General features: G+C 27.7%; 1 protein-coding gene across 2 annotated transcripts; it reads right to left on the reverse strand.

Moving 5' to 3' along the window:
* Positions 1-18: 18 nt before the first annotated feature.
* On the reverse strand, positions 19-10,702 carry LOC145192200 (non-structural maintenance of chromosomes element 1 homolog). Of its 2 annotated transcripts, none has more exons than XR_016454184.1 (9): positions 10,310-10,702; positions 9,423-9,544; positions 7,408-7,485; positions 6,861-6,966; positions 3,801-3,842; positions 2,625-2,741; positions 2,370-2,437; positions 1,728-1,822; positions 19-288 (listed from the first exon to the last, which is right to left on the reverse strand). XR_016454184.1 is itself a non-coding variant. In XM_090093298.1 (9 exons), exons 1-9 carry the CDS (start codon positions 10,425-10,427, stop codon positions 239-241), a joined length of 792 nt encoding a protein of 263 aa, XP_089949424.1. In that variant the 5' UTR covers positions 10,428-10,702; the 3' UTR covers positions 19-238. The 2 variants fall into 2 exon arrangements, 1 of the variants encoding a protein (XP_089949424.1); XM_090093298.1 differs by having other exon boundaries at positions 6,865-6,966.
* Positions 10,703-12,055: the final 1,353 nt, after the last annotated feature.

A 12,055-nucleotide genomic window follows, 5' to 3' on the forward strand; every position in this document is an offset into this window, starting at 1 on the left:
AAAACACAAAACCATATAATGAACTATAAACCATTTGTTTTCACCAATAAAAAACTTCTTCATAATTGCATCAACACAAACTCACTAATGATTATAAAAATCTTTTCAATGCTCAAAATGACAATGGTAATACTTGTTTTTCTGTAACTCGTTTGATTGTTGGTGAATTTATTCAAAAGAGTTCAAATTACAAGATCTTCTGATCTAGATAATATGGAAGATATGATCATAAGAGAGATCATCTCTTGCGCTTTTTCTTTTCTGAAACTGAACTCCTCATTGTATCCTCTAAATATACAAAAATTGGAAACTTTAATTTTTGTGCACATTTCATTTTTGCATCAGGTAAATCAATATCAAAATATCAAAAAGAATTTGGAAAAAAAACAGAAAAAAAACAGAATTTGGAAACTTAGAAACTTAACAAAGTTACCACAAAAAAAAAATCTCAAAAATTATCTCAAATTAACCAAAAATCATGAAGTTTAACATCAAGTGGGCTCTCATTTGGCCTTGATGTTCTCAGCAAGACAATTTGGCTATTAGTTGATTAAGTTTTGTGATTCTTCTGTTGTTATATTATCCCATGCGCTCATTTTAGCTTCTTTTAAGTCATCTTTGTGTCTAAATGCTCAGTCACCAATTTTTCTGTCCAAAATATACCACAAATTTTTGATTGGATTCAAGTCTGGACTTTGAGATGGCTACTCCAAAGCATTGAGGTTATTTGTATCAGAGTATAGTTTCATTTTCTTAGCAGTATGTTTGGGTCATTATTCTGCTGGATTGAAATCATTTCCTATTCTCAACTTTTTAGTAGATAGTCATAAATGAACTTTGAGAATTTCATAAAACATTCAAGCATTCATTTTATCATCAATAAATATCTATTTTTCCACTTTCTTTTCCAAGTCATATTATCTCCATTATCCTTTTTTTAATTCCCCAGATCATCACACTTCCTCCTACATGTTTTACAGTACATCTTACAAACAGTTCAATTCTTAAACTTTTCCTTCTTGTTGGCACACTTTCTGAACCCCATTCAGAGGTTGCATTTTGACTCGCCTCACCACAAAACTTTTTTCCAATATGATATCAACATTTTTTGTGCTTCTTTGCAAATTCCAATTGACCTTTTGTTTGTTTGGCAGTTAAGAAAGCTTCTTTTTTTTTTGTTTTTTTTTGAACTTTTTTGGTTCTTTTTTGAACTACTCTACCTCTGTTACTCTTTTCTATGATGCACATTTTTTCCATTTGTTTGAAGTGTCACTGTGATGCTGTAGCCTTCTTGAACTTTACAAATCTAGTTTGGCTGCCAAAAAGGAATATATTTTTCTTCACATTAATAATGTTTTTGCAATCAATTGTTGATTTAAAGACAATTATTGTTTTCTTGATGCCATTTTGCTGAAAAACTAGATTTTCAATTTTACTTACCAACTTGATTGTTTAATTCACTCAATTGACTCAAAAATAATGACCTATTTTGTTAGTGTGTGATTACTTATTTTGCAGTCACTTTTATGCCTCATTTGATCTGATTTGTCTAAAATTCAATAGGTTCAACAAAAAGTTCACAAATAGATTCTTAAAACCATACTCTTATGCAACTTTTAAAACTGTAGGTTTTTTTTAGGTGTACAATTTTTTTTCTTAAAACATTAGCTCATAGTAAAGAACACCGTTGAACATTTTTCAAAATAAAAAGTTGTACATAAACTAACCCTCTTCACCTTCTAAACATGCAGTTCTTGGAAGTTGAATAATATCATGAGTCCAAGCTGCTCTGCATCCTGGGCAGTATCGACTTGATGCACCACTTAAAATAAATATATTAAATTAACTTACAAGGTTGGGCAACTAAAAAAAAAACAAATATACAACCATCTTGCTTTTTTCCAAGAACAGTGAAAGTGAACTCTCTGGTTTATAAATTAATATTATAAATATTTATAATATTAATTTATAATTATATAATTATAAATTAATATTATAAATATAATATAATCTCTGGTTATTCCCTAGGAACCTTCCTTAATTCTTTATTTATCTTAATTTAAGCTTTTAACTAACTCATCAATGAACAGTTTGTTTTTTTTTCATCAAAAAGATAATTTTCTCTTCTTAATATAATGTTACTATTGATAAATGCATATTATATATATATGTATGCATCAATAAACATACTAATATATCCAAAAGAAAAAAAAAAATATTTAAGAAAAAATTACACATTTACAAACTACCGAGAATAAAGTACTGACACTTATAAATTTATCCGAGTGATAAACATTTTGCTGTATAATCAATGCATATTTTGGTGCATTGTTTTTAACTAAATTTAGGCTTCAATAAAACATCCTTACAGGTTTTGAAAGGCTGTTGCAATACAATACTTGTGATATCTTTCCCCGCAACTTGTACATATGTCTCCCTAAGTATTTATAAACAATAACTGTTAATAATAATTTATAACATAACTTATTAATTATATTTTCAACTTATTATTAATATTTTTAACACTGTTTCTTAACTGTTACTATTTATATACACTATTTATATAAACTATTAACACTATTTATAAACATTTCTTTAAAACATAAACTATGCTCAGAGCATACCATTATGACACAATCTTTACAAAGAGGACAATCACTGATTTGATTTTGGAATTTATTCTTTATGTAGTGGCTAAGCTCAATTACAGCACGTGGACCAAATGAGATATGACCAGAAAGCTAAGATCAAAAACAATTCAAAACAAACTATGAGCACACATTCGATTGCATTACCATGTAGAAAGAAAAGAACCGTTTCATCTAGAAATAGCTTAAAATAATGTTTTAGTAATAATTGCAAAAAAATTTTAAGTTTTTAAAACGAAAAAAAAAAAAACTTTAATTTTAGATTAAATCATTTAGTTAACTTAGTCCAATTCATATCTTTAAACAATTTTTTCTATGAAAACACTTTTTTTGCAGCAAGAAAAATTCTAATGTTTCAATTATTTTGAATTATTTTTTTTTTTTACAACAAAATATCACAGCTTCCCAGTGATTTTCTTGTAAAAAAAAAAAAAAAAAAAAAGGTTGCTTTCCAAATATGAACTTAAACTCACAACGGAATTCAAAGGAATTGACAAAATCCTTTTTACTCCAAAAATTATCAGTAGGATTGAGATCTGTTGACTAACATCTCTTCTTGTTTGACTAATTGTTTAGTAGCTCTTGATTTGTACTTTATACTTTAAGTAATTGGCTAGAAGACAACTAATTTTTAATTAACTGGGATTAGATTAGGAAACATGAGATTCTTTTTATGGTGAAATTGTTCATTTCTGATTTTCATACCTGGTTTATGTGTAACACCATTTTTCAATTTAAAGTTTTTTATTATTTTCATACCTGCTTTAACTCCCTTTAATTCTGCCAAAAAAAGTACAACGTTAAGACTTTATTATAGAAATAATTCTATTAAAATAACTAATGATAGAGAATTTATTTGCACAAGGACAACAAATTGAAATAACTTTTCTCTTTGTTTTTTATTTAACTTAGGAGCAAAACAAATATTATTTATTCTTTTACATTTTTACATTTTCTCTCACCATCTTCCATCAACTTTTTTTCCGTTTTTATGGTTTAATACATTAAGTAACAATTACTTAAAACTGTGAATTATTAAAAACTGACTGGCAGTATATATACATATTGCCTATTTTTTTAAAAATTTTAATACTGACATACATCCTCTTTTTCCTAAAAGCTTTTCAAAAACAATAATAAATATCATCTTACCTCAGTGAACCAGCCCCGTGAAGTTAGTTTCAAAATTATCTCCTAAAAATATCACACAAAAATTTATTTTTAGAGTTAATTATTTGGTGTTAAATGCAACTAACTCAAAAAGCTATTAGAAGTGATAAAGCAAAATAACTAAGTATATATATATATAATAAGATGATTAAGATAACAAAGTTTTTATTAAAATAATATATAGCAAAAGAAATATACAGAAGTAAAAACAAACCATTAAACTTCAATAAGTTAATGATGCAAAAATAAATTAAACTTTAAATCTTTAATAATTTAATAAAAATCTTTAAATCTTTAATAATTTAAACTTTAAATAAGATTAAATCAAAAACTTAAATTAATGAAAGCAACTCTTAAATATTTTTAGTTCGCTAAAGATAAGATGGAAGCAAAATGGGACAATTGGGCACAAGTGGGACATTTGTGCGTAAAGATGTTTTACATCAACCTAGATCTTTTGGCATTCTTAAATAGTGAACTGAGTATCTGAGAAGTTCCTGGGTAGGAAGATGGAGACTAAAAATTTTAATTATCTTGAGGGGAAGTCTCTACAATGTTTTACCTAATAGAAGAAAAATTTCAAGTTTCAAGTTTTTTATAAAATGTTGGAAGGTCACTACCAACATTTTAGATTTAATGAAATACTGATGTTTATTGTTAATATGCACTAAAACTAAATGACTAATGTTGAATAAAAGAGTCTCAACATATCATTAACCTTTACTGCAATATTGCAACACTTGTTGCTTTTTACATTACATCAACTTGCTTCTATCTGGATAGTCTATACTCCTTAACAGCCAGCATCAAATTCTGTTCATCATCATGTGCCGTTAAGGTATTTATTACATTCTTTCATAGAAGCTCTCCAACATAATGCTTCATTATTAACTACCCTTAGAGAAGAAAAAATTGATTTCATAGATTCCATTTTCTTCTGAGCTTGTTGGATCAGAAGTCTTTAACTTCTCTTTACTTTGCCTGTGCTTCATTAACAATTGCTATCTTTAGTTGATCCTTAACACCAGTACATGTCAGAGGCCTTAACAATCCTCGAGATTTACAAATTTCCTTGTCATATTCAGTGAAAGGGTGTCAAATAAGGCTAAAAGTTTCTAAGATAGATGCCAAATCTAAACCTGAAACATTTTAATTGCAAATTTCAAAATCTTGTCTTCATGATACATAAAATGTACACGTACAGCATAATCCTATTACATCAATTTTATCAAATAATTAACAAGTGATTGTTTTATGACTGTATTTTGCATATTTATTATACTATATGTTAAATTTAAATATCATATATAAAACATGCTACATAGTTGTGTTGATTGTCAAATTTTATACAACTGCTGTACCTAATTGTTTTGCTTATTGTGTGTTGCTTTAACAGATGAAATTTTTTATGGTTTTAGATTCTCTTTATCTAAACATATTACCAACAAAATCAACAATTATTACTGACAAATTATTACTGTCAAATTAACAAAATTACAGACAACATAACTATTTGTTATGGTTACATTAACATCCATGCATACAAAATTTCCTTGAAAATATGAATAATAATCTATGGATAATAATCTTGATTTGTAGATGATAACTTGTTATTTGATTGGTAAATCTGTTAATACGGTCATTTGACTCTACTCCACAAAGCTAAAAAATATTTAAAATTTTTGTTTCATCACTAAATGTCTTTCCAATTGACCATCATTGACTTTTCTAAGATTTCTCAATCATATATTATGATTCTATTTCCAAAACTTTACTTCCTGGGTCCACTGTGTAGATGATCCGAAAGTTGTGCTACTATTGGCAGTAACCATGCTGACACCCAATACTTATTTATGCAAATGATATATTTACACAAATGACATATTTACACAAATGATATATTTATACAAATGATATATTTACATAAATAATTTATTTATACAAATGATTCTTTATTACCACAAAAATTGGAACTAAAACATCAAAAATTTCATTTGTTTACTGCAAAAAGTTAAAATGTCTCCACATAATAGAAATGTTAACAAATAACTATTATTTCCACTATTTCTGTTAGCAAACAAAAATAATTTAATTGTTCCTTACTATGCATTTTAATTACAACTGTACTGCAAGTGCAATTAAAAGACTTATGGTAAAATCCACAAAAACTTGTTAATTTCAAACGAGGTAACAACCCCTAATCTCTGTCAAATTAATTAAAAATTTAATAGACTTTTTTAATTGTCAATTTAAAAATTTTAGAAGACTGGCTCACAACAGATTCCAAAGTTTATTATTTTGATGTAAAAAAAAAAAAGATATATGGCATCTGCAAATCTGCTTTTAAGAATTTTAGAACAAGATCTTTAAATGGAAATATCATTCTTGAGAATAAACTTATTGGATCCAGAATTAAAGAATTTACTTTTTTTGATAATGATGGTCAAGATCAATAAAACAGCATTTAATAATAGTTGATTTACAACTAGTAAAACTGCATCTCATAATGCACCATTAAGCACTTGTACCTAAGTTTAAGCCAACAAAAAAGAAGAGAAGAATTTAAGAACATGATGAGCTCTCCTTACAAAATTAAAACTGAGGACTCAATTTAAAGCAAAAGCTGGTTGAAATGATAAGTAGATTGCAACTGGAAAAGAGTTAAATCCAAAGTCTTCCCAGAAAAAGCAGAAGTTAGAAAACCTCTAAAATAAAACATAAATAATTTGGGTGTTCTATTGTCTCTTAACAAAAGTTTGCTTAAGAATCAGATTTTTTTTCCTTTCTTAAATATTAACTTTTCAAATCTATTTCAAGCAATACCATAGGAATGTTATAAGAATTTCATAGGAGTATTAAAGGAGCATTAACTCAAACACATTTTTCATTAAATTGAATTTAAATTAATGAATATTTGTGCCACAATCAAGTTAAAAAAAAGTTTTTACACTTATCTAAAGAAACACTGATTAGAATAATCAAGTCATTAAAAAACTAATTAAAAAAGTCTTTTAAAAAATTATTTTTAAAAACACAACATACCAACCTCTGCTATTGCAGTTGGTAATTTATTTTCTAGTTCTGCACCAAGGTGTAGCAGATCAATTGAAGATACACTTCTTTCTTCAGAAGTGACCAAGACTTCAATCTAAAAATTTAAAACTGGTGCTCTTTTATCAAAATATATGCTGGATACTACTAATTTAACATTTACACAATTTGCATTTATGTTTAAAAAACACAACAACCTTATGTTTATTATAAACCACTATAAGTCTAAAACTGAAAGCACTGGAACATTTGATGATGTTATGCAGTTGATAGTTTTAACAGTTCTTAACTAACAAAACTTGTAAAAGTGTTTTTCATGACGATTTATGAGGGCTATTTGAAGAATTTTATCTGATAAAAATAAACATGACAATTTTTAAAAGGCAGAATTATTTCATTGAAGAGAAGACATCTTAACTTATCTTTGTGGTTATTGCAAGAAAGTTACACACTATTAACAAAAATAAATAATAACAATTACAAAAAATGGAATAATAGAACTTATTATTCATAACTTAAATAGAAATATCAAACTTACAATTTTTTTAACAAATTCCATTTCTTGAGGTGAGAGATCAGTTGCCATTTTTGAAGCATTATCTTCAAGAGTATTAACCTGTTTTTGAAAAAAATATTTATATTACTGTTTTTTTTGTAAAATGCCAGTGAAACATCTTAGATTAAAATAATAAAATGACTGAAATGTGGAATTTGCTGCATAAGCTAAAATTCTTTTTGTATTTTTATTGACTTTAAATCTTATTTTTATAGTAAACTATTTTTTAATGAAACTTTGCTCTTGTTTTTAGCAGTAAGAAGGAGCAACACTTTTTGGAAGTAAAAATCAAAAGTTGGAGCTTAAAAATAACTAATGTGTGATCACTAATCTTTGAGACTAAGTTTAACAGCTCATAACCTTTGAATAGGTGCCTCTTTTTAAATACACTTCATGTGGTTTGATCTCACTTTGGATACCAACTCTCATATTCTCATCATTTCTTATTTTATTTCAGATATTAAAAGTAGAAAAACTGAGTTTGATTGACCATGTGTACAAATCCTGTGTCACATCCAAGTTTCTTAGAAAAACTAATTGCAGATCATTATAGAAGTATTAGTAGTAATAATTGTTGAAAATGGCAGAACCAGTGAATGTGTTAACAGGCACATTGTGGTAGATAAAGTGATTGATTGCTGCTCATCCAGCAATTGATTGCTACTTTAAAACTGTTGACAGAAAGTGATTGACTTCATTTGGCAGAGTGTTCCATAGTTTCATTGTTTTATTGAAGACGTTTTCTCTATGCTTTTATCTTATTAGTTCCTTGCAGTGTTTAAAAGAGTTACTTTTCATTTGATTCTTAATGATTGGAAAAAAATTACCTTTGCCTAGTTTGTCAATACCATTATAACTTTAAACATTTGAATAAGATTTTCTTTTTAAAAATTCAGAATATTTCTAGTTTTTATCTTATTGTTCGGACTATTTTCTTCTTCATGAAAAATGGTGATGTTGTGGATTTTTAAATGATTAATCAGCACTGCTATTGTATGTCCCTTACACTCTATTATTTTTCCACATTTTGGCAAACTGCATCTGTGTTATTCTCCTCTTTTTTATTTAATTTTTACATTTTTTACTTAAAAACAAACTACATTTTACTAAAAAATTTAACTGATGGCTAACCACCAAATTATTCAAAAATACCCCATTGAAGTATTATTTGATATTCAAAAAAAATTATTTGATTATCAAATACCTAAAAACTAGTTATTATTCAAATAATCAAGCATTCAAATTTGAATATTCTATTTTGAGGATAGTCGAAAAAACATTTTTGTATCATCAGTAACATTTTGCAGTTCCCTAGGAAGGTTATTGATGCATAAAACAACTAAAGTTGATGCAATTACGGAATATTGCAGTACACTGCTGAAAATCTCAACCCAGTCAGAGATGAAGTTGCCTTCAACAGCTCTTTTTCTTTGTTTTCTAGGAAAGCTGATTAGAGTTGAACTGGAAGCTGACTGTTAACCAAAGATGACCTAATAGTTAGTCTTAGAAGAATAACAAAAATTTCAGCACAGTTTTTTAGCAGAAGTGAATGCATTTTATCAGGACCACATGCTTTGTTTTAATTAAGACTTTTATTTTTTCTAGTATCATTTGGATCAAGGTCATTATATTGATGAGAATAATCCAAAAGCCACAATGTATCAACATACTCAAAACCGAAGTTATGAAGAAAAAACATAGAACATCTGAAAATGTAGATTGAAGTTCAATTGGAGATTATAACTTGCAAATCATTCAAACTTTCCAATAAAAGACAGATGTTGATTTTCACAAAAAAATGCAAATATGCTTTCAAAGATGTTAAATACAAAAAGAAATATAAATTTGAGAAGAAATTTTTGTTTACTTGGGAATTTCTGTTCGCAAAATTTTTCAAATTTTTCCTGTATCATCTGTTCTGGGTGCGAATCAAGAAATTTATTTATTCCAATGCAAAAATAGCTGTAAAAATAATTAAAATTTAAATAGGTAATTACCAAAGCATAGAACACTTTTCCATTGTTCTCAGCTCTTCCACGCTTGATTTCCAGATATAGCGGTTCAATTTGCTTGTTAATAGCATATAAAAAACTTGAAAACTGATCAGCAGATGCATCAGCTTAAAAAATAAATAATCAAACTTTTACACCAATGTAAAAACTGTGTACACACATATGTATCAGCCAGTATTGTTTCTTTTTTGTGTTAAATTTACAATATAACTCATTAAATTTATATAACTAAATTTATATAACTCATTAAATTTAGATATAAATTAATTTAATTTAGCCTCTAATAACTTTATTGTAAATATTTTACCTTTTTAAAGCTAAAAAATACTTATAGTGTAAATACTATATATAGCATATAATAAAAGCAATTCTCTAAACTTGATAAAACTTAAGGTGAAAAACAGATTTCATCTAAAGCATATTTTTTTTTGGAAGAATTACAAAATTAAGTCTAAAGAATTTAGTTTTTTTAGAGGCCAAAAATGTTTGGATATTTAAACAGTCAACAAATCTGCAACTTACAGAACAGGAAATTAAATCCTATTGAATCAATATAGAGAGCAACATGGCATTACAGTTTTTTTGACCCTAATATATCAGCTATTTCAAAACTTGTTTGTTAAAGTTAAGAAATTTTTTTAGCTATTGTTAAAGTTTTTAAGAAAATGGTAAAAAGTTGAAACTAAATTATCTCTTGAGCTAAATTATAACCACACACTGTAAGGGCACACTTGAGACCATATCACATATGATCTTAAGTGTGTTAATACAGTGTGTAGTTAAACATTAAATAACATTTTATTAAGGCCTCCAGTGGACTTCAACAGTTTTAACAAGTGATTGTTTTATGAGTGCAGTCAGGGAGGTATTACCTGCATACTTTTCGGAAGCTTTATAGTAAATGTCTAATACTTCTGCTTCTGAAAGAAGTCGGCGGGATATAAAGACTTGCAAGAAAAATCTGTGTGCATTGTTTATTTCCTGCACCATTCTAAAATGTTCTGTTGAGCTAATGTGTTTTGAAATGTATGAATGATATCAAAAGTTAATAGGTACGACATAAAAGCAAATGAATTATAAAGTTTAAGGCTATTAAAATCTACTGCGGATTTGTATAGTCAATGTGGATAGACCTCAGATTTTAAGAATTTCAAAACGCACTGATTTGTTCTTCTTGAATATCTACGAAATAAGAAACTAAAGTTTGGTTACAAACGATAGTTGTCAAACAAATTCCGAGTAAATTTTATTATCCGCGCAAACTTAGGCAAATATTGGTTGTGTTTCCACTTATAAGGATTGCCGACATTAAGCTTGATGGACAAAAACATTTTGTTCTACGGTTTGATTACGGATGTGATCAATAATATCTTGGTGTTTTAATGGTTAGTAATGCTTTTTATTTATTTATTATGCTTTTGGGATATGTTACATTAAAAAACTTAAATACGGAATTAAAAAAAAAACTCTATTTAATACATAAATTACGTTTATCCAAATTATAGCTTGGGTAATAATGCAAAATTAGCAACAATCATATGTTTGACAATTAAAACAGGATGAACCATTGTCTTATTCACAATCCGACGAATCAGATCCTAAGTAATCTTCATCTTCACAAAGAATTTTACTTCCAACCTGATGTGGTGGCATTTAAGGGGGAACAATTAAAACTTCAATCGATAATTTCTTGGACCTCTTATTTGGCACCTCGTTTATGTTGCTGACAGGATCGGTTGTTACCAAAAACATGTTAAGAAAATCTATATTTATGGAAAATTTTTATCAAATTTAAGTTAATAAGAATCTTTTTGGGGTCTCTTAAGACTCTTCCTAAAGTTACCCGATGGGAAGAATGGATAATTTAGTAACTTCTGAACTGTATACAAATATTTTGTGCTCAGTAACAGGCATATAGTACCAAGGATGTAAATGTAGATTAAAAGTTTTTATTAGTATACATTGAAGGTTAATGTCTGCATGTGTTTCTGTAATAGAAATATCTTCATCTGAAGGGTAACTAACATAACCTTTTGACTTGCATAGACAATGATAAGGTGGAAACACTTGATGCCTAGCTTTCAATGACCACCTTCGTGTCTGTTTGTAAGAATGGCTAGTACATTTAGTGTCGACGTAGTAAGCTAATACTTAGTCACGATTCAACAGCCTTGTCAACGGTTCAACAACTTCGTCACGACTCAACTGCCTTCCATCAAAAATAACGTCACTTTATTTTTTTTTTTCTGATAACTCAAAACTTTTTTTAATTAAAGTAACTAGGTGTTTGTTACCCAACAACCAATTTTCTACTACAGCAGTTAATGGTCAACTCAGTGGCACTGTGACGTCACAATAAATCTTCGACTGTACGCTTTTTTGGTTTTAAATGATGAGTCGTTCAAAGTTTTTTTTTTAGAAACTTCATCCAGAGGGCAAGAAAAGAAAGGGCTGCACCCCCCCTAACCAACTTTTATTTTCATTTTAAAAACTTTTCCATTTACATTAATAAAATAAAATTTTTTTGCAAAGATAAAATTCAATGAGCGAGAATCTCCTTCTTCTTGTTTATGTTGTCCTCCAATCTTTAAAATATCTCTTTTTTTGAAAAAAATTTA

This window comes from Hydra viridissima, unplaced genomic scaffold, assembly GCF_058129835.1.
Source record: "Hydra viridissima isolate aposymbiotic clone 2 unplaced genomic scaffold, HvirCarnegie_v1 scaffold_1, whole genome shotgun sequence".
In the NCBI taxonomy this organism is placed as follows: Eukaryota; Metazoa; Cnidaria; class Hydrozoa; order Anthoathecata; family Hydridae; genus Hydra; species Hydra viridissima.